At 44.6% G+C, this 26088-nt stretch overlaps 1 protein-coding gene across 1 annotated transcript in view; it reads right to left on the bottom strand.

The window, feature by feature from the left end:
* nr3c2 (nuclear receptor subfamily 3, group C, member 2) overlaps positions 1 to 26088 on the bottom strand; it is a 78361-nt gene that overhangs the window by 30235 nt on the left and 22038 nt on the right. The window contains exon 3 of the mRNA XM_076973929.1: positions 1861 to 1988. Coding sequence (XP_076830044.1) covers positions 1861 to 1988 — 128 coding nt within the window. The remainder of the gene's footprint in view (positions 1 to 1860; positions 1989 to 26088) is intronic.

Raw genomic sequence — 26088 nt, forward strand, 5'->3', positions numbered from 1 at the left:
TTTTAGTGTAGTGTAGCTTTCGTGTATCTGGACTAATGAGGTGTAACTCTCTCTCCCAAAGCCATGACAGGCAGGCGAGGACGGGCGGTCCGCCACACTGGCTACAATATACGCACTCCCCGATTAAAGAACCAGCACACTGCTTCATGTGTTGCTGCAGGTTCATGCAGTCAGAGCTGTTTCTCAGACCCTCCAGAAAGTCGCGATGTTGCGATTTGCAACTTCAACGCAACTTCAAGCAAACCCCGCGAATTCAGAGCGGTGTTGCAACTTCAGCCAATCACCGCAACTTTCCCGCAAATTTGACCAATCACTGATGTCGTCTTGATGTGACGTCGACAAACTCCCGCCTTACTTCCGTATATACGTTCAAGAGGAGCAGACTGAAAGCAGCATGAGCGACGAAAATAACGGCAAAAAGATCGGGAAAAGCAGTATCCCGGTACACTACATGAAAGCGGGGATAAACTGTCCAGATTCTACCCGCAAATTGATTATCTATGGCCCCCTGGATGATATTTAATTACTATTAGAACCGGCCCGCAGGCCACAGCCGCCCGATGGTGTTTTGCACGCACAAACACTACATTCCCCACAATGCAACGGTAGCCCGCGAAGTCACTGCAGCGCACGCAAGCGGCGAGGGTCTGAGATAAAGTTTATAAGTTTAAACTTTAAACTGAGATAAAGTTTAAAGTCAGAGATAAAGTTTATTTATCTCTGATCCATATCTATGAGTTACTAGTTCGCTCTGGCGCCAACCACTGGCGATCGATCTCGATATAATACTTAATTTGTGTCCATTTTACAGGCCGCCCGGTAACAACTTACGTTCGCTAACCCCCCCGTCAACAATTAATGTTCGCCACCCCCTCCAGGTTCAAATCTCACTTCAAGCGATCTTGAAAAGTTGGCAACCCTGAATAAATAGGTAAATAGATAATTAAAATGTACTACTAAATAGAGGAAAGCATACAACATTTACTCCCTATTGCAATGTACTCACAAAAATGCAAAAACACACCGCAACTTCCATCGCAATTTTTTTGAAAAACACCCGCAACATCAAACATTTTAGCCCGCAACAATCACAAAAAAGGCCCGCGAAATCCTGGTGGGACTGGTTTCTACATGCTGCTGCGTTTTCTCCACGCTGCCCTGCCTGCTGGAATCATACACATCCATGATAAAATACAGCACATACAACATAAAACTACATGGTGTATACAAAACAGCCAAAGAGTTACAGGCAAAATCCAGTGGAAAATCAAAATCATACATAATAGAAAATATGCGGCTAAAATATAACAAGAAAACTGCTGAAGTGGAGGTAGAGTCAGGTGTGATAGAGCTGAGTGCTAGTGTCAGGTATGACGGGTTGAATGCTAGTGTCAGGTGTGATGGAGCTAAATGTCAGGTGTGACGGGATTGAGTGTCAGGTGTGACGGGGTTGAGTGTCAGGTGTGTTTGGGTGGAGTGTCAGGTGTGTTTGGGTTGAGTGTCAGGTGTGTTTGGGTTGAGTGTCAGGTGTGTTTTGGTTGAGTGTCAGGTGTGTTTGGGTTGAGTGTCAGGTGTGTTGGGGTTAAGTGTCAGGTGTGTTTGAGTTGAGTGTCAGGTGTGACGGGGTTAAGTGTCAGGTGTGTTTGGGTTGAGTGTCAGGTGTGATGGGGTTGAGTGTCAGGTGTGACGGGGTTGAGTGTCAGGTGTGACGGGGTTGAGTGTCAGGTGTGTTTGGGTTGAGTGTCAGGTGTGTCGGGGTTGAGTGTCAGGTGTGTCGGGGTTGAGTGTCAGGTGTGTCTGGGTTGAGTGTCAGGTGTGACGGGGTTGAGTGTCAGGTGTGACGGGGTTGAGTGGGAGTACCTTCCACTGCTCTTTTGAAGAAGACTTTGCAGCTCCCACACGTGACGACACCATAGTGGCACCCTGAAGCCTCGTCACCGCACACCAGGCAAACTTTGGCTGTAGAGGACGAGTGTCTCTGTGTCCCGCTGTGAGGAGAACACACCAAACACTCATTAGTGTTATAGTGCTATTAATAAACCACAACAGCACCCAGCATATCACACTGCTGTTTGCTAGTTTGTTGTTGTTTTTTAATGCTGATGTCATGTCTAATCCTTTACTATAAAACTGAACCTCTTTCTGAGCTTTTATCTTGTCGTGTTGCAGTGACTAGCCAATGAGAGCACACACCCAGACTGAGCAGCTGGTTCTGCAGGGTTAGTGTCTTCACTGACAAGGAGAACAAACACAGGCAGTTTTTTACTCAATCCTGCAAATCCCCAAGATGAACGTTCCCTCTGCTGGATGAAGTGTGTCGTATGTTTCTGCCACTCTAGACACCCACGGTGCAGGTGCCTCATGTGAGTGACTCATGATGTATGCATCACCATTTAGCTCCAGATCACTGGGGTTTCAGGGATGGTTCCTTGAGCAAACCTAGGATACCAAACATCTCCCAGCAGTGCATCCATGTGTAACACAGGCACGTTACGCCCAGTACAGGTGAGAGAAAGAGAGAGAGAGAGAGAGTGGGAAAAAAAACTACAAGAAAACTAATAGCCATTGGAACCAACGAAAGCAATATAAATAGCCATAGAAAAGAATAAAAGAGCAGCAGGGTAGAGAGAAGAGGTCAAATCGTACCTGTCCTCCAAATGAAATTGAAACAGACAACCCCCCCCCCCCACCCCAAAAAAAAGAAAAAAACCCGAGCGTGCACTCCAAATAGTTGGGCTGACTGTGCAGAAATCTGATTAAATCAGGCAACACAAGCTGGCATAGTCTGAGCGGGCAGAACGCTCCAGAACTGTGTTGAGCGCATCTCCTCAAAGTCACCCTAGCAAAGACGCCGGGACCGTTCAGCGGCAACATACCTGAGCTGCTGAGCGTCGTGGACACACCTGAAAGGCCAACGCCTGTCCCCGTTCAGCCAGCGCTGGTATTTATATACACGCTTATTATAACAGTCTTCCAATCTTGCTGGCATACTCTTGCACATACTCTTGCATTGTTAGGAACTGAAATGTACACTGTGTGGGGCGGATTAATTACATTTAGTTCTGTTTTTCCAGTAAATTTTATGGAACTGCCCTAGTGCCTAATTTTCTCTGTCCCCGTGCACTACGGAGATCTTCCCTCTCACCATCAGCAGTGCAAGGTGACCTTCTGCGTAACATTCTGACAACATGACATCAACATCACAACCAGCCGTCCGCTGTGAGTCGCTCTCCATTCCAGAGATCTCACAGCGGCTGCTGACCCGGCCACGGAATGTGATCAGACTGTCGCGACCATCTAAACCGGTCCAGTCCGGTAACTGCGCGGTGTCCAGTCCGGTAACCGCACGGTGTGTGTTTTGCGGGCCCAGGAGCCGCCGCACTGGTCTGGCTGCCTGGTCCCGTTCGCCAGGCAATTCAGAGACAACAACTGCAATTTCTGAAAGTTTTGTTCCACACGAGAATACCAGAAAGGCGAAAAATGAAAAAGACAATAAGTTTGAAAAGGCGCCTTCTGCAGTGTCTCGGGTAAGTGGGTCAGCATTCATGCTTATAAAAACAGCCAACGTGCTCAAACGGGCTATTCATTTCCGATGTTTTGCTAAGATCAGATTTGATCGGATCTCGACGGTTCATAATTGTAAGTGACCCATGTCTATCTGTAACGTGAATGTGTCTGTCTTCCAAAACTACACGTTTTTTTTTTTTGTGCATCACCTGCAGCGTCATATCTGTGATGTCATATCTGTGACGTCATATCTGTAACGTCATATCTGTGAGGCGCCTCATGGTGTTAAAAGGCTCAAACCTCCAGCAGCTTATGTGTGCACCTCATTTTGCTCTGGAGAGGCGTCAGCTGTAGACGAACACTCAGACCAACAGCTTTTACTGTTTCTACTGACTTCATGTTACATATTGTTGCCACAACTGTTGCTCTCCCCTGGTGGTCATTAGTGGCGCTGGCGTGTAGTCAGAAAGGCCCTTTCTGATCTGACCACTCGTGTTTCCAGCAGGATGGCGAATATTTGACCGTTTATACGCTGAAACCGAATTGTGCGGCCTTAAAGGCAAATCTAGGACGGCATAGCAACTGGATTTCTGTGTCCACATATCCCTCAAGAAACCAGATCTGTATCACATGGTGTTTGTTGTGGTGGTTTTGTTATGTCACGGATAAAAAAACTGAACCACAAACGCACATGGAGACACACTGAGAACTTCTACAACTGTCCCACTTCAACCTCTCCGAGCAGCCGGTGTGTTTATGTTGTGTGTCTGCACGGGCATGTCTCAACTCTTCATGTGTAGGCAACCGTTCTGCCATTTACCATTACACACCGCAAAATGAGACATATTTGAAAATATATAAAACATTAAAAGTATCAAAAGGCTGTATACTGATAGAAATATGTATTTAAAAATCCTCGGTTTAATGTAAAGACATTTGTTCCCTAAACATGTTCCAAGTGGTAACTGAACCAATGGGGGGTGAGACTCGACCGTGCGAGCATTCCTGAGATTGTTTGGATTCTGCATACTTTTCTACTCTTTAAGGAGTGCCGTGTCAGCTGATCTCTGCAGTATCTCTCCACCAGCGCTCTGGGTTGTGGAGAGACTGACAGACATGCAGCAGTGAGACTGCGATATGACCTTGCTCATACACACTCACCGCTGCTGGGTGGATTCAGGACTGATGTGACTTCTGCGACAGCTTTTAGTTTCGAAGTTTGCGGTAACAACTCAAGATTGTAACCTGTGTCCCATCTACCCCGCGATGGCATCCGTGCATGTGCTGCTTTTGACAAACAAGACGTTGCAGTGTTGAACTGCACACAAGCAGAAATCCACTAAAACCACAGTGCACGACGCCTTAGGCCAAATCTCGCTAAGCACTGGAGAGGATGGAAACTCTTGTTTACTGGTGCGTTGTGGGTTCTTAAAGTGGGCAAACACTTATGATGTTACCATGCGTAGAACTACAGAGAGCACGGAGAGAAAGCTGCATGCGTCAGGAGGGAAAGAGTCCCACTGCACGCAGAAGAGGACAAACCACAGCAGCGCTGCTAGCATGGACGGTTTATATAACGTACACCTTGGAGTGTAGTGTAAGCTAAAGGTAGCTTAGGTTAACAAACGGGAGAGGACAAAACCGCTTACATAACCACAAGGAGACAGTCTAAACATTATGACTGCACCCACTCACCACTCCGCCCTCCCGCTCTGCCGCACAGGATTGTGGGTAACTCTACCGGGGATTGTGGAGCTCTTGAGTTACGTTAGAGGCTGACCCTGAAGAAGGAAACCTGTTTCAAACTGAAGTACACAGAAACACCATTTCATGTCTGTAATATTCAACAGCTGGAGAGAGTGCCTGGCCCCTGCTGTGTCCGACTATAGAAGTGGCCAAGCTTGTCAGACGTGAACAAGTCCCCACAAATCAATTATGAAACCGCTGCTGAGCAGACAACGTTGCAGAAAAGCTTACAGAACTGGGTCCTGTTTTGTTTGGGTTGCTTTTCGGCAGACAGTCCATACTAAATGTAACCAACCAGTGTTCAGTGTTGGAGAAGGCAGGCAGGTTGGTGTGGAAGAGAGTAATTCCTCTTCCTTAAGGAGTTCTGCTGTACTGTGTGGCACTAGGCCCTGCTTCCTATTTAAAAGGTCGGTGTAGAATTATGGTTCTATAGATGAACACTATTCTTAAGCATGACCAGACAGCTTAGCATAGAAATGTACTGAACACACTTCAGATACATCTTCAGACAAAAGAAAGAGCTGTTTCCATCAGCAGGAAATATGTATTATTTACATTTAGACAGAATAATAATTCAGTCAGTTAAATCACACATACAGCACTGCATTCGGTAGATGTCCTGATATTACCATTATGCTGCTAACTGTTTGAACCTTTCATGTGAAAGATTTTTTTTTAAACAAACAAAAGATACTCGTGTGCAAAGCACGTTTTCACTGATTTGGGCACTGATACTTGAAAGTAGGGGTGACCTGCGATAGTCGCTGATTCGACTATAGTCGACTATACCCCCTAGTCGACTATGAATGTCATAGTCGAATGTACCATTCTAACTGCATGGGGGTGCCCAAGGATGCTGCTAAGCATTAGTTGTTACATGAAATGTCTTTGTTTTCATTATATATAGCCTTTTGTCAAATAAAATCATCCCAATTTCTGTTAATAAATATTTTTAAATGATGTTTGCGCATTAACAATAGGCATCTTCCTTACTACACATAAATAAATCACACCATGCAGTTGCACAATCCAAACGAGCGGAGCTGAACACGCTACAGAATATGCGCAGCATCTGCCGAGATTATAATGGCTACTAAAAAACTTCAAAAGTATTTTGAAAAACATAAAGATGAATCAAACAAAGTGAAGTGCAAGTTATGTCATCAACGTCTTTCATTTCGCACGACAACAACCAACATGGCATACCATTTAAAACGCGTAAGGCGAAAAAAACGTTTGTCGTTTCAGTCGTGTCGTCTCGTCTAAATTTTTTGTTGTTGTTTGCTTTTAAACCCCGTTACTTGAACCTTTCCTTGTATTTTTTTGCTGTTGTGTGGCAATTTTTTATATTTTCAGGCAGGCATATTTTATTTAAAATATTTTTGACATTTTGCACAGTGCCTGTCTGACAGTTCGATATGCGCAATGCGCACTGACGGTTAATGTTCTCTAACGTTTCATTAAAAAATAAATAAGTAAATAAATAAAAGCTGAATAAAGCATACCTACCGTGTTTATTCATTTATCTGAGTGTTTTAGGTTTTTACTTTGAAGAGGAAAAAAGTCCTGAATGAGAACGGGATCCCGTTTAAGGTGCTCTAAAAATAAATAAATAAATAAACCCGATTCGACTATTAGTCGACTAAAGGGAAAAGCTGACGAATCAGATTCGACTATGAAAATCCTTAGTTGAATACACCCCTACTTGAAAGTGCCCCTAATTGTGCCATAACAGGTCTCCGCCCTCCTGCTGAAGGGGAGGAGCCTACCAGGGTCTGGACCAGTACAGTGTACTCACGTAAAGTGAGATAAGTGAGTGTGGACCCTGACACACAGCTGCGTGGCTGTCCTGGGGGGCGCTGAACCGTAAGCAGCCTGGGCAAACATACGCAGCTCCAGGCTGGTATCAGGGAGCTATCAAAGCACCGAGTCTTGGCAAACAGTACCAGCTGACGCCACATGGCCGGAGGTTTTTAATGAGAATGTATGAGCTGAATGGCTCAGTGGTTTACCATTTGCCATACTGGTGGAGTGTGGTGGACCAGTGTGTCCTTACTGGTGGAGTGTGGTGGACCAGTGTGTCCTTACTGGTGGAGTGTAGTGGACCAGTGTGTCCTTACTGGTGGAGTGTAGTGGACCAGTGTGTCCTTTCCCCTGTTTTTGAATGAGTAGAGACTGGCTGCAGTAGTGTCTGATGTCAGTTTGATATCAGTCTAATGTGAGAGAGACTTGCAGAGTGTTACATCTGTAACAAGGACAGTATGTGGCCCAGAGGTGGGACCAAGTCAGTGTTTTGCAAGTCTCAAGTAAGTCCAAGTCTTTATCCTCAAGTCCCGAGTCAAGTCTCAAGCAAAGACAGTCAACTCAAGTCAAGTCTCGAGTCAAGACAGGCAACCGTCAAGTCAAGTCCCAAGTCTGAAGCTTGGAATTTCAAGTCCTTTCGAGTCTTTTTTTTTTTTTACAGGCACCAACGCTTTATGAATGCTACGCTGATGCGTTTCTTTACTCGTTTTGTTGGTGTCCGCCAGCCAAAAGATGACAGATCATTTACATTTTATCTTCTCTTAATTACATAAATGTACTTAAACAAGAATGTTTCGTTACATCATTTTACACGAAAATAGCAAGCTTCATCGTAAGCAAGATGCTGTCATTACGAATGGTTATTCTAAACATTTGGATAAAATGTTTAAATATAGACTAATAAAAGGTTAGGGTTATTTTTTCATTGTTTTCTGTTATTGTGGGGTCACGGTGAACTATTGTTACCTGGAGATTCAGTGGGGTCACATATTCTGATGGCTGCCGTCAGAATTGGTGACCCCAGTTAAAAAGGCTCACCTGTATATCCCATTCATGATTTCTTTGTTGGCCTCAATGGTGAGGGGATGGTAAATCTTGTTTAAGTACATTTATGTAATTAAGAGACGATAAAATGTAAATATAAACATCTGTCATATTTTGGTTCGTGGACACCAACAAAACGAGTAAAGAAAGTGCATCAGCATAGTTTACGTAGCATTCGTAAAGCGTTTGTGCCTCTGAACAGAAACTGTGAAATAGCGCCCCCTGTGGTCACAAAACTCGACGGTCACAGAATCTGGTGTAACGCCGGTCTGCGTCAGAAGGACGGAAATGAAATTAATGGGGCGCACTTTATAAATATTAATATGCGTTTTAAAATTTAGATTGGGGGTAAAAAAAAAAATCAAGTCTTTGCAAGTAAACAGGTTCAAGTCCAATTCAAGTCCCAAGTTATTGGTGTAAAAGTCCAAGTCAAGTCTAAGTCTCTGAATATTTTTTCAAGTCAAGTCAAAAGTCTTAATATTAATGACTCGAGTCTAACTCGAGTCCAAGTCATGTGACTCGAGTCCCCACCTCTGATGTGGCCTGCCATGTGGATTCAAGACCCGCCAAGACCCACCAAGACCCGCCACCCTGAAAAACACTCCTCACTGTTCAGCTTTGAGTCACATCAGGTCAAAGGTGTTGACTCATTCCACCAGAGTTGGTGACTATTAGCGATGTGAATTAGCAGGAGATCTTTTCCTGAGCAGAGACACGACATCAGGAGAGATGGAGCCTCCAGAAACGTATGCCCGGGGGTCACTGCCCGGGGGTCACTGCCCGGGGTCACTACCCGGGGTCACTGCCCGGGGTCACCATCAAGCTGAGTACTCTGAACCAACTGTCACGCATCATGTCACCTGAAAAGCCGCATTATCACTTCAGACTGGCTGATTAGTCTGGATGTTTTTTTCTTGCCACTACATAAAGCAAACATTGACTTTTTGCCCTCTGGGCAATTTGTGAGTCTTTGTGAACGCACCCTAGTACACCATGACACGTTTACCAGTAGCGAGCACTTTTGTTTGGGATATGGAGTGTTTTCTTGCATCAGTTGACATTGTCATGCGGTATATAATGGTGAGTTCTGCAAAACCTGCTAGTTTGCCCCATTCAGTCTGTGGTATTTGGGTTCTTCATTAACGCTGACACACCATCAGTATCTAAACCAGCTTCAGCCATTCAGTAAACAGTTAGGACATGGCAGCCTGCATCTAAATCTAACCTCTCAAGAAAAAGAGTGTGCTTGCAAAGAAGTTGGCTTAACCAGTTTAGTACTCTTAAGTTGAGGAGACATTAGTAAAACTACACTAAACGTACCGCCATGCTTTTAGAAATGTGGCAAAATGAAGACACCTTTGAAATCCTGCATGTGACAATATAGTTTTCTGGGAAAATCTGCATATTTAACAAGTTGATAGTTATTACAGGATGTGTGGGGAACAAAGGTGTACAGACTAGAGTCCACAGACACTCAGAAGTCCACAGACACTCAGAAGTCCACAGACACTCAGAAGTCCTCAGACACTCAGAAGTCCACAGACACTCAGAAGTCCACAGACACTCAGAAGTCCACAGACACTCAGAAGTCCACAGACACTCAGAAGTCCACAGACACTCAGAAGTCCACAGACACTCAGAAGTCCTCAGACACTCAGAAGTCCTCAGACACTCAGAAGTCCTCAGACACTCAGAAGTCCTCAGACACTCAGAAGTCCACAGACACTCAGAAGTCCTCAGACACTCAGAAGTCCTCAGACACTCAGAAGTCCTCAGACTGAGGACTTTAGTGTTACCACACTGGTAAGAACAGCAGCCGTTGTGGTGATGTGACATCCCTTTTCACAGATGTCTTGACCAAACTGGCAAACCTTTGATCACAGATTAATTAAGTCATTCTTAAGTCATTGAGAAATATAGCAAAAATTAGGAAAATGCTTTCATTCCAAGATACAGAAAGAATTATTCATGCTTTCATATCATCACGCCTTGATTACTGTAATGCCTTATTTACGTGTCTTAGTCAAGGAGCTATGACACGGTTGCAGCTGGTCCAGAATGCAGCAGCTCGAGTGCTTACTGGTGCCAAAAGAAGAGAGCATATCTCACCTGTGTTGGCTTCACTGCATTGGCTGCCTGTTGCCCAAAGGATTGATTTTAAGATTCTGGTTTTAACATACCAAGCCTTGCATGGGGATGGACCATTATATATTTCTGATCTATTAGTCCCTTATTCTAATGCTAGGTCACTGAGGTCCTTTAACCAAGGGCTTTTAGTAGTTCCAAGGACTAAGAGAAAACGCAAGGGGGATTGTGCTTTTGCTGTATGTGCCCCGAAACTTTGGAATGGTCTGCCATTAGACATTAAACTTGCTGGGTCTAAGGAGTTGTTTAAAAAGAGATTAAAGACATACCTGTACGGCGTAGCATTTGAGGTTGGTCATGGCTAGCATTTTTTATGCATGTGGTTGTGATGTCTTATTTTATTTGTTTTTATGTTGTGTTTTATGTAGTCTTTTTATTCTATTTTTTATGCTTGTATTTGTTGTAAAGCATTTTGTAGGCCTACTTGGAAAAGTGCTATATAAATAAACACTTACTTACTTACTTACTTACTTACTTACATTCTTGAACAATCTGACTTCACAGCAAGCACAGTTCTTCCTGGTGTTCTTCTCCTGACATTTTAATTGGCTGGAGGTCATGTGACTGTGTGATCATTTTCAGTTGCAGACATCCCAGCCCAGATCAGGACGTGGATGTGACTAATGTCAGCTAATGTTAACTGGAAAAGAATTCGAACAGAAATTTCACCAAAGCTAAAACATACTCGCATTTTCTCCAGAATATCAGGACTCACTGATGAGAGACAGCAGGACTTTGGCAGCCCAAGAGCAGGACGGCCACAGGCCTGTGTCTGCAGATCCACTGGGATTATATTCTTCATTATTTACACTAATTGGCCTTAGTGGAACACCCACTGCTCAGAAATACAAACAGAGCATCTTCCAAGGCAGCCTAGAGCAAGCAGGGTGATTAAAGACGTAAACCTTGGTGACCCGGGTGAACTGGTGACCTGGAGTGCTTCTATCCCCCCCACCATACACCTGTATCCAGCCCAGGTTCAGGTAGGTCAGCCCAAACCTATCTGACCTCCAGGCTAGCTTTAGCCCAGTGAGGACAAACAGGAAGCAAATCCCCAGAGTGTGTGAGATTATCTGTGGGAGGATCACACTAAGCTGGGATCCTCTCACAGTGGGCCAAGTCTGCTAGATCTCACAGTGCTCCAGCTCGCTGGTCTTCTCAGAACTTCACCGTTCTGTCCAGCACATACACAGTTACATATGTGCAAAAAAATTTTAAATGGCCATGCCCCAGGGGAACTGAGTAAGACCTCCAGGGCTGATGGGTAATGGGTCAAATGCATCGGCAGAAACTGAATCCAGAATCCAACCCAAAACTCAGAGCTGCTTCAACCACCCACACCACTCACACAAGCCCAGATAAGAGCGCCATTCTCTACAAATCATACATGTAGTTAACAGGGGAAAACAACAATTTGTCTGATATGCCAGTGCAAATTCATAGAATATTTGATCTTTGTGATAGGTGACATATTGTTGGATTTTAATTTCAGATTAAAGTATAGAGCTGTGTTGCAGAGATCTGCGTCGTAATGTGTTGTGAAGTGTTTCTGCTGGATAAACTGTGTTGTAAAATAACTTTTTTACTGACCAGGTGCTCTAATTATGATTAAAATAAAAATAAAAAAATTAAAATTAAAAATTAAATAAAAATATTTGTGGTTTGATTTTTCTTAAAGAGTCATTACAACATTCATGTAGAGATCACGGGCCAAATTTACTTCACTGACATTTTTATTTGTTTCAAATATCCTAAATGTAGTGATTAAATATGTGAGAACAGAGAAATGTTCAAGAAGAGAGAAACACAACAGCACCTGATGCCACAGTCAAACAGAATAGACACTTTTTACGTGAAATGCCAGGCCTCTCAGAAGTCTCCAGTTTAAGATGGCTCTCAGAAGTCTTTAGTATAATCCTCTCTGAGGTCTTCGATTTAAGCCAGGTCTCTCAAACCTCCGCAGGACTCTTGGCACTGACGCACAGCTGTGCTGCGTCCACAGAGCTCCTGTGTATGGGACTGTGCCAAGACCCTCTGCCAGGTGTGGTTACTGAATGTATAGTTAATGACTGAGTGACTCACGGCAGTCAGAGGGTACAAAACCTCAACCTCCAAAAAAAAAACCTTTTCCAAAACACGAGAGAGAGAGAACGAGCGTGAGTGAGGGAGGGAGAGAGAGAGAGAGAGAGAGAGCATAAGAGATTGAGGGAGGGAGAGCACAAAAGGGAGAGAGCATAAAAAGGAGATAGGGAGGGAGAGGGAGAGAGAGAAAGCGCATGAGAGAGCACGAGAGAGAGAGAGAGCAAGAGTGAGCAGGAATGCGAGAGTGAAAGAGCTTCTACCACACGTGTGCGGCACGTTGGCCCTGCGTTCACAGAGCACATCAGTGATGTTCTCGGCTGTGTTTGGGTTTCGCTCCGGCCACGTCTGACATGTAGAGATTGAATATCACAGCATCCAGCATGCCAACACCCCCAACCACAACCACTCTGAGGAGTTCTCACCTCCACCCTCTCCAGAGGTAACTTCTTACACATTAACAAATCCTGAGTCCTGTGCCCACTCTTAAAGGACACACTTGTTAAGAGGGTTGCTTGTTGACTTTGTGGGAATAAAGACCTTTTTGAGGTTTTTCCTTAAGGGATTTGTTTAACTACCTACATTTAGCATAGTTCTTATAGATTAGTGGTAGTCTGTAATTTAATTTATGAGGATTAGTCATCTTGGATATCACTGGTCATTCTTTATACAAAAGTCTGAAATACGTATTGTGTGTGTGTGTGTGTGTGTGTGTGTGTGTGTGTGTGTGTGTGTGTTTGAGAGAGAGAGAGAGAGAGAGATTAAATTCACTTCTGGTTCAAGAGGTTAAACTTGGGTCAAAACCACAAGCTCAGATAACCACATGTCTTCATCAGATTGGAAATGTGGAATTTGGTTACACAACACCTCAAACAGGGTTGAAAACGCTTAAGCTGCACAACACGCTACTGACTCAGTTTTTTGTAAATATTCAGTTGTCTAGCTTCCTATTAAAAGGAAATAATTTAATTATTTTTCAGTCAGGTTCTATTTCCGTAGCAGTTCTTCATTAATTACATTGTTGCTGTTTGTATAATTTATCAAAGGCTTTTGAAAATGTTGGTCATGATCTTCTCATACAATGACTGTTTTTTTGTAATCATCAGACATCGAACTGGTTTCATGACTGTATTTTTTAACAGAAATTGATGTGTTGTTACCAATGCTAAATTATAAATCCTACTAACTGTTAGGGGTTCCTCAGGGCTCTATCCTTGGACCACTGCTTTTTAAAATTCACTTAAATTAACTCAGAAAGCATATTGGAAATTGCTTTTGGGGGGGCAGATGATGTGGTATATATGGTGATGTATTCTTGTTTTTCTACAGTGAAACATCATAGAATGTTTGCAGAAAGACTTTAACTTTTTGCAAACGTCCATACAGGGTATATAGTCCAAACAACGTCTGTTCGGTTTGAAATTAATTCTCAGAGACTCACAGAAAGAGTAGAACTGATACTAAAAATAAAGCCTCATTTGCTGATCTGTCTGCATAAAAACATGGATGGATGAATGAATGAATGGATGGATGGACAAACATTTAAGGGTGTTCACCTGGGCTTACACTGAATCTACATACACTCGCTGTGTAATCATCAGTCTCTAATTAGTGAAGCTCTCAGAGACAGACAGGTAGCTGCTAGCTAACTATGAGATGAACTAAATTAATTCATCAGAGAAAATTCTCTAGAGAGAACATCACTGATAGTAACAGGAGCGCTAGAGAAATGCAGAGTTATCAATCTGCTTCATGGTCACCAGGGCAACGCCGAGGTCCACAGCTCTCCTGTCACTGGGGTCCTAAGCGCTGTGGATAAAGTCGGCTCTCTTTTGGACAAGATGTACGTCTGAGGATTTAACCCTTCAGGGTAGTTTAGTCTTGTGTGCAGGTGAAATGAATTGGAGAGTGCTGTACTGGTTTTAGTTCTGAAGCTAATTTCAGAAACATAGTATTATTTATTTTTATTATGTTTATTATTATTATTATTATTATGTTTATTACTATTTGCTTGTATGACAAAGAGAATCCTGGTAAAAAATGACTGGATATCCCATGATGCAACAGCCACACTGAAGGTCAGGTTTACGTTGCAGCGTGAAGAGCACTACGTTGCCTGGAGATTCAGCACAACATGTAAAAGAACACTGTCACCCGTATGCAGCCTCACGACTCTCTGGAGGACCACATACTTGTTTCATGACCTTTTACAAATTTGGTGTGCTCATATTACTGGACCATATGGCCATTTGAGGAACATCACCTCACCTGTCCTGCACGTCCCAAACACCTCACCTGTCCTGCACATCCCCCAATACCTCACCTGTCCTGCACATCCCCCAATATCTCACCTGCCCTCACGTCCCTAACACCTCACCTGTCCTCACATCCTCCAATACCTCACCTGTCCTGCACGTCCCCCAACACCTCACCTGTCCTGCACGTCCCTAACACCTCACCTGTCCTCACATCCTCCAATACCTCACCTGTCCTCACATCCCCCAATACCTCTCCTGTCCTGCACGTCCCTAACACCTCACCTGTCCTCACATCCTCCAATACCTCACCTGTCCTGCATGTCCCTAATACCTTACCTGTCCTGCATGTCCCCAATACCTCACCTGTCCTGCACGTCCCCCAACACCTCACCTGTCCTGCACGTCCCCAATACCTCACCTGTCCTGCACGTCCCCAATACCTCACCTGTCCTGCATGCTGCTCTAACCATGCAAGGTAAAACAGATAACAAAAAAAAAATGCTGAAAATAGACCCTCCAGTAATGGAGACCCCCCCCCCCAACTCAAACAGACAGCAGGCGACACTGCCGTTAAACTTTAGGTCATCAGAGATTCAATCAGGCAACTGAAGTGAAGATTGCAGGAAAACACAATACATGGCATTTAGAACAACACAAAAGGGGATATTTAATCCAGTCAGCTGTTTCTCATTAAACCAGGCCGTGCTCGTCACATAATCCAGTCTGTGTATTCTCCTGTTTCTTACAGAATATTGTAACATGAAAGCAGGTTTGTGATTACACCATGTTGAGGCTAACACAGCCAATCCAGCTCACAAAGCAGACACTCCTCAACGGCTGACAGGTTCAAGGGGCACCGGCACGAGTGGTGGGCATGAGTGGTGGGCATGAGTGGTGGCACAGGGCTGGCACAGGGGTGGTACAAGGGTGGCACGAGGGCTGATCCACATGAGGACAGGCTTGGCTTTCACACACTGTGTCACACTCCACACCACTTGTGTAAGCCATGTGCCTAATCCTTCCTCAGGACACCTTCCAGGAATGAACTTCCTGACCCACGTTATCTCTCTCACTCACCCTTATGTCCTCTCTCTCTGTCTCTCTCTCTGTCTGTCTCTCTCTGTCTTTTTTTATCTAGATCTCCATCTCTTGCTCACTCTCTCTCTCTCTCTCTCTCTCTCACACACACACACACACACACACACACACACACACACACACACACACACACACACACACACACACACACACACACACACACACACACACTTTGTGGCTCAGGGAAACTCATAATACTTGAAATGCTATAAATAAAAACCAGAGAACAGAAAGCTGACTGGGGTGAGCCTCTTCTATCAGTGGCCCTTACCTCCATGAATTTTTAATGAGGTGAAATATTCACGGTGGAGCTGGCTTGTGCCGGTGTTTGCCAGCCAACCCCGTCACCTCCGGTAAGCGATTTCCAAGTGATGCCGGTGTGGGAGAAGCACCTCGACCAGATCTCGTTCGCAGCGGAGACGACCGAGTAAACCTGAACCACAGATAGCTGTGTATACACATCAAAAATGGATTAGTGTAATACGGTCCATGCCACCCGCCTCTGTGGAGCAGAGCAGGTCTGGTGCGTAGAAGCCAATGAAAGAGCTCCGTGCTGCATTCGTAGTGTTCATTAGCTCACAGAACATCTAACTGCAGCTGGCCTGTGTGTCTCATTGCTTATTTGACTTTGTTCAAAATGGGTTCAGATGCATTAAAGGTGTCCTCTGTTGATTTATTCAACTGCCTGTTATTAAAATGATAACCCTTACATTGCTATTTAATCTGAACTCTTTTCCACTTGGTTATAATTTTGCCCACTATTCCTGTTTGCCGACTCCTCTTTACGAATGATAAAGCAGTTACGTAAGAGGCAAGAGCGGCCCCAGGCACTGCTGGTCATCATGCAGCCAGACTAATATCTCTAATAATAGAACTGGACTACGTCACATCTGCCCACTGTACAAGAGAAGCTGGTTAAATGCAGGACACTATTGCAGCAGGATGTTATTGTAGCAGGACTCTATTGCAGCAGGATGTTATTTGCAGCAAGACGTTATTGTAACAGGACTTTATTGCAGCATGACTCTATTGCAGCAGGACATTATTGTAGCAGGACATTATTGTAACATGACATTATTGTAACAGGACATTATTGCAGCAGGACTCTATTGCAGCAGGACATTATTGTAGCAGGACATTATGGCAGCAGGACATTATTGCAGCAGGATGTTATTTGCAGCAGGACGTGATTGTAGCAGGACTCTATTGCAGCAGGACGTGATTGTAGCAGGACATTATTGTAGCAGGACTCTATTGCATCAGGACTCTTATCTGGAGTGGTGGCAGCATAAACACTAGCTTGAGTTGGGAGGAAAAACCACAGGAGGCCTGCTTACATAACAGAGAGAGAGAGAGAGAGAGAGAGAGAGAGAGGGTGTGTGTGTGTGTGTGTGTGAGAGAGAGAGAGAAAGAGAGAGAGCAGTACTTGCTGCAGTCTGTCCTCTTAAGCTCCGTCTGGCCACATAATCACTCCCACTGCACTTTTAATGAATCATAGCACAGGACCGTCTGGACGCTTCAAATAAAGCCAACGTGAGCACTAGTCAGACTCCGTCCTATCTGCACACGTTTGTCATATATCTGCACACGTTTGTCATATATCCGCACACGTTTGTCATATATCTGCACACGTTTGTCATATATCTGCACACGTATGTCATATATCTGCACACGTTTGTCATATATCTGTACGTTTGTTATATATCTGCACACGTTTGTCATATATCCGCACACGTTTGTCATATATCTGCACGTTTGTTATATATCTACACACGTTTGTCATATATCTGCACACGTTTGTCATATATCTGCACACGTTTGTCCTATATCTGTACGTTTGTTATATATCTGCACACGTTTGTCATATATCTGCACACGTTTGTCATATATCTGCACGTTTGTCATATATCTACACACGTTTGTCATATATCTGCACATTTGTCATATATCTACACACGTTTGTCATATATCTGCACACGTTTGTCATATATCTGCACACGTTTGTTATATATCTGCACACGTTTGTCATATATCTGCACACGTTTGTCCTATATCTGTACGTTTGTTATATATCCGCACACGTTTGTCATATATCTGCACACGTTTGTCATATATATGCATGTTTGTCATATATCTGCACACGTTTGTCATATATCTGCACACGTTTGTCATATATCTGCACGTTTGTCATATATCTACACACGTTTGTCATATATCTGCACATTTGTCATATATCTACACACGTTTGTCATATATCTGCACACGTTTGTCATATATCTGCACACGTTTGTTATATATCTGCAAACGTTTGTCATATATCTGCACACGTTTGTCATATATCTGCACACGTTTGTTATATATCTGCACACGTTTGTCATATATCTGCACACGTTTGTCATATATATGCATGTTTGTCATATATCTGCACACGTTTGTCATATATCTGCACACGTTTGTCATATATCTGCACACGTTTGTCATATATCTGAACGTTTGGCATATATCTGCACATGTTTGTCATATATCTGCATGTTTGTTATATATCTGCACACGTTTGTCATATATCTGCACGTTTGTCATATATCTGCACACGTTTGTCATATATCTGCACGTTTGTCATATATCTGCACACGTTTGTCATATATCTGCATGTTTGTTATATATCTGCACACGTTTGTCATATATCTGCACGTTTGTCATATATCTGCACACGTTTGTCATATATCTGAACGTTTGTCATATATCTGCACACGTTTGTCATATATCTGCACGTTTGTCATATATCTGCACACGTTTGTCATATATCTGCACGTTTGTCATATATCTGCACACGTTTGTCATATATCTGCACGTTTGTCATATATCTATATATGGGGCAGTCATGGCCTGGTGGTAGGGAACTGGTCTTGTGACTGGAGGGTCGTGAGTTCGATGTGTGTGTTCTAACTGCACAGATGGGTTAAAAGCGGAGGACAAATTTTGATTGCGGTGTAAAAATCACAATTGACAAAATACGGCACATTTACATTTAATTTACATATCTGCACACGTTTGTCATATCTGAGCAGAACGCGCAAGACCCTCTCCACCATCACCATCTCCACCCTCACCATCTCACACTAACACTGTTCCTCCATCTTCTCCTCCGTCCTGATGAAGGTGTCCGTCCACCACGTGGTCCTGATCTCACACGTTTAGGCACGGATACACAGAGATGTGCTGTGTTTAACTGTTGCCACGGAAACACACAGCTAGAGAAGAAGAGAGACCAGCCTGTGATGCGAGACGCGAGTCTCCAGGAGAAACGCCTCGTTCCAGCGGTCAGACTCCACGAGTCCCTACTGAGACTTTCATAATTACTTTTCTGTGGGCTTGAATTTGGTCTCAAGCGAGATTCCAAGTGCTTAACTGGGAAACTATGGGGGGTGGAGGAGGGGCTTGGGGGTGAGGGAGGGGCTTGCGGATGAGGGACGGGCTTAGGGATGAGGGAGGGGCTTGGGAAGAACCCCACGTTTGCTCATTTTGCTGGATGTTGCTTCATGTTTGCACCGGTGTGTTAGTGACTTTATCACAGGAATGAGGAGGTTGTGCGGAGACTAAACACACTTTGCACACCCAAAAGGCTGCAGGTCCCCACACACACTCACTGTCCTGAATGAATTTTGTAGGATATATGGGGACATTTTATTGAATTTGTTAAATGGTTCATTGATGTAATTAGTCTGAAGCCTGTCCTTAGTATGTGAGTTTGAATTTGTGAGAGTGTATCTGCAGGGTAGTGTAGGCAGGATGGTAGGAAGTGAGACAATTGTGAGATTATCTATTAAAGATGTGCTGGGTAGTACTCACACTAGAGGAGGTGTTGGGTAGTACTCACACTAGAGGAGGTGTTGGGTAGTACTCACACTAGAGGAGGTGTTGGGTAGTACTCACACTAGAGCAGGTGTTGGGTAGTACTCACACTAGAGGAGGTATTGTGTAGTACTCACACTAGAGGAGGTGTTGGGTGGTACTCACACTAGAGGAGGTGCTGGGTAGTACTCACACTAGAGAAGGTGTTGGGTAGTACTCACACTAGAGGAGGTGTTGGGTAGTACTCACACTAGAGGAGGTGTTGGGTAGTACTCACACTAGAGCAGGTGCGGGGTAGTACACTAGAGGAGGTGTTGGGTAGTACTCACACTAGAGGAGGTGTTGGGTAGTACTCACACTAGAGGAGGTGTTGGGTAGTACTCACACTAGAGCAGGTGCGGGGTAGTACACTAGAGGAGGTGTTGGGTAGTACTCACACTAGAGGAGGTGTTGGGTAGTACTCACACTAGAGGAGGTGTTGGGTAGTACTCACACTAGAGAAGGTGTTGGGTAGTACTCACACTAGAGGAGGTGCGGGGTAGTACTCACACTAGAGGAGGTGCTGGGTAGTACTCACACTAGAGAAGGTGTTGGGTAGTACTCACATTAGAGAAGGTGTTGGGTGGTACTCACACTAGAGGAGGTGTTGGGTAGTACTCACACTAGAGGAGGTGTTGGGTAGTACTCACACTAGAGGAGGTGATACTCTTTGCCAAGCTCTCTGCATTCACCAAGAGCCTTCAGACCACACTCTGGCCGGTGGAGCATTTCCAGACACACAAACACATCTCCAGACGCACACACATGTCAAACCCCTGCCTGCCGTGCCCACACTGAGCCTGACGTGACCCCATGTGTGTGGTATTTTGTCATGGCTAAGCACTGGGGTCCCTGTGTGGTTAGCGTGTAGCACCTGTTGGCCTGATGCCAGAGGTGGGCAGGAAACAGTAACACCTCCAACAGGTTCAACAAGAGAAAACAGGACAGCAGAGTAGATCACAGAGTAGGAGATCACAGAGTAGGAGATCACAGAGTAGGAGATCGCAGCAGGAGATCACAGCAGGAGATCACAGATTAAGCAGCTTGCAGAATCCACTGATGCTTTACTGTTGTAATTTAACAGCAGCACAGTTGAAGATGCAGGAACCACAGACATGAAGAAATACACACACGTCTGAGACAGACATACGCCTAATACATACACACGTCTGAGACATACACATGTTTGAGACATACACACGTCCAAGACTGACACACACCTGAGACATGTACACATCTGACTGCTGACTTCTGGGGCTCTTGGGGGAGATGAGATATGTGGTGATGTGATGAGATCTGAAATGGGAATGTGACTGCCGCACACTGTAGTGTTTCTTTGCAGACACTTTTTCGGATCAGTTACCTGTTAAATGTGAAGTCTCACCTTACCCAGACTCAGATGCACGGATGACGAAACAGAACCACACTGCTACTAATCTACGGCAAACAGTCTGAATCACCTGAAATGATGTATTATAGTTACATATTATAATTATATATTATAGTTTTATATTATATAATATAGATCCAATCACATCCATCACTACTTGCGTAACATTCATTCTCACAAAAGTTCAGAAAACTGTTTTCTGATTTTATTTTCTGCCCTTTATTTACTGACCAGACTGACACCCCCCCATGGAGACGCACTAGTCTTACATTGTGTGGCTGGTGTTTGCAGTCTACACCCTACACGACTGTAAATGTACCACACACATGACACAGTTCTTCTTGTCCCGGTGCGTCAGTGTGACGTCACAGGTGTAAAGACGGCAGACCTGCAGCTCGTTATGAAGGCAGGAAGAGGGTGGAGGCCATTACTGCTCCACCACACCACAGCCCCAAGAGCTGGAAACTAATAAGGATGTCGGTGAGAAGGTGATGATCCTGCTGATGGAGCCCTGCAGGGTCACTGCAGCCTCACAGATATGAGCTCCATGCAGGAGGAGCTTAACTCAGGATCTCCACACCACCTTTATGTGTGGATGCATCTTTCTCACAATCCAACACCATGTTGCCTCTCTATCTCTCCCTCTCCCTCTCCCCGCTCTCTCTCCCTCTTTCTCTGTTCCTCTCCCTTTCTCTTTCTCTCTCGCTCTCATATTTCTACTTCCTGTATTTCCCTTGAAAGTTGGAGCTCTAAGCCTCACCATGCTGGGTTAGAGGAAGCCTAAGACCCACAAACACAATGAACAGGGAGGAAGGTGTTTGTGTGTGTGTGTGTGTGTGTGTGTGTGTGTGTGTGTGTGTGTGTGTGTGTGTGTGTTTGCAGGAGTCTTGTGTGAACACGCCCCTTTCACATCCCTGACCCCACCCCTTTCACATCCCTGATCTCGCCCCTTTCACATCCCTGACCCCGCCCCTGCCTTTCCTCATATAAAAAACATTTTCAAACTATGAAAGTGGCTCTGACAGTAAATACTACTTTGTTAAATTCAAATACAAATACAAACTTTCATTTTTACCTTTACTTAGTCTGATTGTGTGATTTGTGTGTGACTTGTGTATTTGTCTGTATTTTGTGTAATTTGTGTGTTAACGGGCCGCCCAATGGAGGATGGGTTCCCTTTTTGAGTCTTGGTCCTCCCGAGGTTTCTTCCTATTCCCCACCATCTAGGGAGTTTTTCCTCGCCACTGTCGCCTTTGGCTTGCTCATTAGGGTTCTGGACCCATAGTATTGTTAACCTTTTAAATCCTGTAAAGCGCTTTGTGACAACATGTGTTGTGAAAAGCGCTATACAAATAAACTTTGATTTGATTTGATTTGAAATATTTAAAGACTCTCTTATGAAATTACAATAGTGCAATAGTTTAGTTGTGCAATGTTTTGGTGTGTATCGTGTTTTGGTGTGTAGCGTGTTTTGGTGTGTAGCGTGTTTTGGTGTGTATCGTGTTTTGGTGTGTAGCGTGTTTTGGTGTGTATCGTGTTTTGGTGTGTAGCGTGTTTTGGTGTGTAGCGTGTTTTGGTGTGTAGCGTGTTTTGGCGTGTTTTGGTGTGTAGCGTGTTTTGGTGTGTAGCGTGTTTTGGTGTGTATCGTGTTTTGGTGTGTAGCGTGTTTTGGTGTGTAGCGTGTTTTGGTGTGTATCGTGTTTTGGTGTGTAGCGTGTTTTGGTGTGTATCGTGTTTTGGTGTGTAGCGTGTTTTGGTGTGTAGCGTGTTTTGGTGTGTGGCGTGTTTTGGTGTGTAGCGTGTTTTGGTGTGTAGCGTGTTTTGGTGTGTTTTGGTGTGTAGCGTGTTTTGGTGTGTAGCGTGTTTTGGTGTGTAGCGTGTTTTTGCTCTTGTACTGCTATGTTTCTATGTTTGAAGGATTCCAGGGACGCCCCCCCCCCAACCAAACGGTTTGTATGTGTTGTGTAGTCTTCACCCTAGTGTGTGTGTTGTGTAGTCTTCACCCTAGTGTGTGCGTTGTGTAGTCTTCACCCTAGTGTGTGTGTTGTGTAGTCTTCACCCTAGTGTGTGTGTTGTGTAGTTTTCACCCTAGTGTGTGTGTTGTGTAGTCTTCACTCTAGTGTGTGTGTTGTGTAGTCTTCACCCTAGTGTGTGTGTTGTGTAGTTTTCACCCTAGTGTGTGTGTTGTGTAGTCTTCACTCTAGTGTGTGTGTTGTGTAGTCTTCACCCTAATGTGTGTGTTGTGTAGTTTTCACCCTAGTGTGTGTGTTGTGTAGTCTTCACCCTAGTGTGTGTGTTGTGTAGTTTTCACCCTAGTGTGTGTGTTGTGTAGTCTTCACCCTAGTGTGTGTGTTGTGTAGTCTTCACTCTAGTGTGTGTGTTGTGTAGTCTTCACTCTAGTGTGTGTGTTGTGTAGTCTTCACCCTAGTGTGTGTGTTGTGTAGTTTTCACCCTAGTGTGTGTGTTGTGTAGTCTTTACCCTAGTGTGTGTGTTGTGTAGTCTTCACTCTAGTGTGTGTGTTGTGTAGTCTTCACCCTAGTGTGTGTGTTGTGTAGTCTTCACCCTAGTGTGTGTATTGTGTAGTACTGCACATTCCTATCTGTTCTCACATTAATCAAAGGCAACAGAAATTCCTATTAAAATCGCTGTCTACGTCTCTACAGAACTGGTCTATATTCCACATTTATAAATAAATAGATAGGTAATAAACAGTAAAGTGGGTACACTGATGAGTGACAATCCGAATCAATCACACACCGACTCAATCACACACCGACTCAATCACACACCATCTCAATCACACACCAACTCAATCACACACCAACTCAATCACACACCAACTTAATCACACACCAACTCAATCACACATCAACGCACACACCGAGTCAATCACACACCAACTCACACACCGCGTCAATCACACACCAACTCAATCACACACCAACTCACACACAGAGTCAATCACACACAATCACTCACGTTTCTTCAGTTGCACTGTAGTGGAATTAGTGAAGGTGTCGGCCAGACAGGAAGTTATTGTGGCACGAAAAACAATGCTGTCACTGTCTTTGGTTTCAGGAAGTCTAGACGTTGTTTTGCTTGGTTATTTCAACGGGACCTTCCACGCTTGTGGATCAAGTCCACAATGCATCACTTCCTCCACGTCGGCTTGTGGGTAATTACACACGTCATACCCTTGATCACAGATCAGAATCACATGACAGTTATTAATGTTGCCTGTTCATATGACAGTTATTAATGTTGCCTGTTCACATCCTTTTAAAATGACACTAAGAGGAAAGGAAGCTTGAGTGCAGGGAGAGACACGCCCCCCCCCCACCCCCCCCGCGAGACACACCCCCTGCAAAACTCACAGTATGTGGAGTTTCTAGGTCAAGTGAATAAACACCAGGACTGCCAAGTGTACCTTCACAAGAGCCACAGGAGAGACAGAGAAGAGAAAGTGTGGAGAAAGTTTCTCTCACAGTTGTCGAGGAATCTATTTCACGAAGGCAAAAAAGTCTCCTGCGGAACGGAGAGTCAAGCTAAGAAAAAGCAGCGAACTGCTGACTTAGGAGATAAAAATGTCACTTTGTAATTGGCACATCAACAGGTTCGCTGACAAAGAGACGCAATGTCACTCCACTATTCTGGTCCACTTCTCCCTCTGCATGCTCCCCTAACTGCAGCTCTTTACAACGGCCCTACAGATTTTGAGAGCTTAAACGTCTCATCAGATCAATGTCATTTACATTTAGCATCCCATGTAATACACAGATACGTATGTGGGCCAGCGAGTGGGTCTCATTCAATCCCATTAGCTGGAATGAGTTCAGTTTCATGGAATTTCAATAAGGATCTCTCCTTCTCTCTTTTTCTCTCCCCATCTCTCTCTCTCCTGCTCTCTCTCTCTCCCTCCCCACAAATGTTTTATACATGTATAACTAACAGTGCGTCCCCACAGGCGGGCGGCGTACAGCAGCTGTCGGTGTGGGTGCGGTGTATCTGAAGTACTGCCCAACTGTCTCTATGTAGTGAAACCGTGTTTGGGTCGGAGCGTGAGGGTGAGGTCAGACGGACACATGCTCACCGCCTCTTTGTCTTCGTTACATACTCAGTGCGACATCCCCACTCCACATCCACAGGTCTCCCCACACAGATGGTGCTAATGAGGTGAACGTTTGATGGTTCCTCAAAGAATCTGCAGACCTGGTGATGCCCACACTCCTAATTCCCAAAAGCGTTGTGGTTCAGGCCAAAAGGCAGCGGTGTCAAATGTTGATGATGTGATGGCCCATACGGTGCTGTTGGTGACACTTCTGTCTGATCTCCCAAACACACCAAGCGTCATCAGTACGTGTCCTGCACAACTGTAACAACTGTAAAATTCACAATGGCCTCAGACCCTGCTAATGAGGAATTAACCATGTGAGTAATTGAGTCATTAGAGAGACACAAACCCACCAACCACAGGCCCTGACCCCCCCCCCCCCCCCCCCCCCCCCCCCCCCCATTCAGATAAGTGACATTAATGAAAACCAAGCAGATTTTAAGCATCTCCTCCTGTATGGTTTGTGCTGTGCGACATTTACACCGGCCCTGATCCAGTTAGTGTGGCCGTAATGGACCCACATCCTCAGTCGGCAGCTAGAGAGAAATGAATATTGTCTGATTTGCTCGCATAAGACACAGATAGCCAGCCACGCTGCTCATTTCCTGTGTAGCCCATCGTATTGAGTCTATAAATAAACTGAGGGACGTGAGCTGTGAGGTCAGATACAGACGCTCCGTCCCAGCATGCACTGCTGCACCTCTCTCTACACCAAAGCTGGTGTTTACATTGCAGCCCACATTTATATTAAGGCTGATAAGAAAGCCAGGCTTGTTAGTGAATCTTCCTCTTTTCTGACATGTGATGTGTGTGTGTATGTGTGTGTGTGTGTGTGTGTGTGTGCCTCTTTTTCTCCTCTCTCTCTCTCTCTCTCTCTCTCTCTCTCTCTCTTCCCTGCGCTCTTTCTCTCCCCTGCATCACTCCATCTGCCCAGCTCAGGACAGCACTCATCCCCCTTGAGTATTAACCCGTACTGTGAACTGTGAAACTGAGGAGACATATAGGATGTAAATCA

The sequence above is a fragment of the Brachyhypopomus gauderio genome, chromosome 15 (assembly GCF_052324685.1).
Source record: "Brachyhypopomus gauderio isolate BG-103 chromosome 15, BGAUD_0.2, whole genome shotgun sequence".
NCBI classification, from domain to species: Eukaryota; Metazoa; Chordata; class Actinopteri; order Gymnotiformes; family Hypopomidae; genus Brachyhypopomus; species Brachyhypopomus gauderio.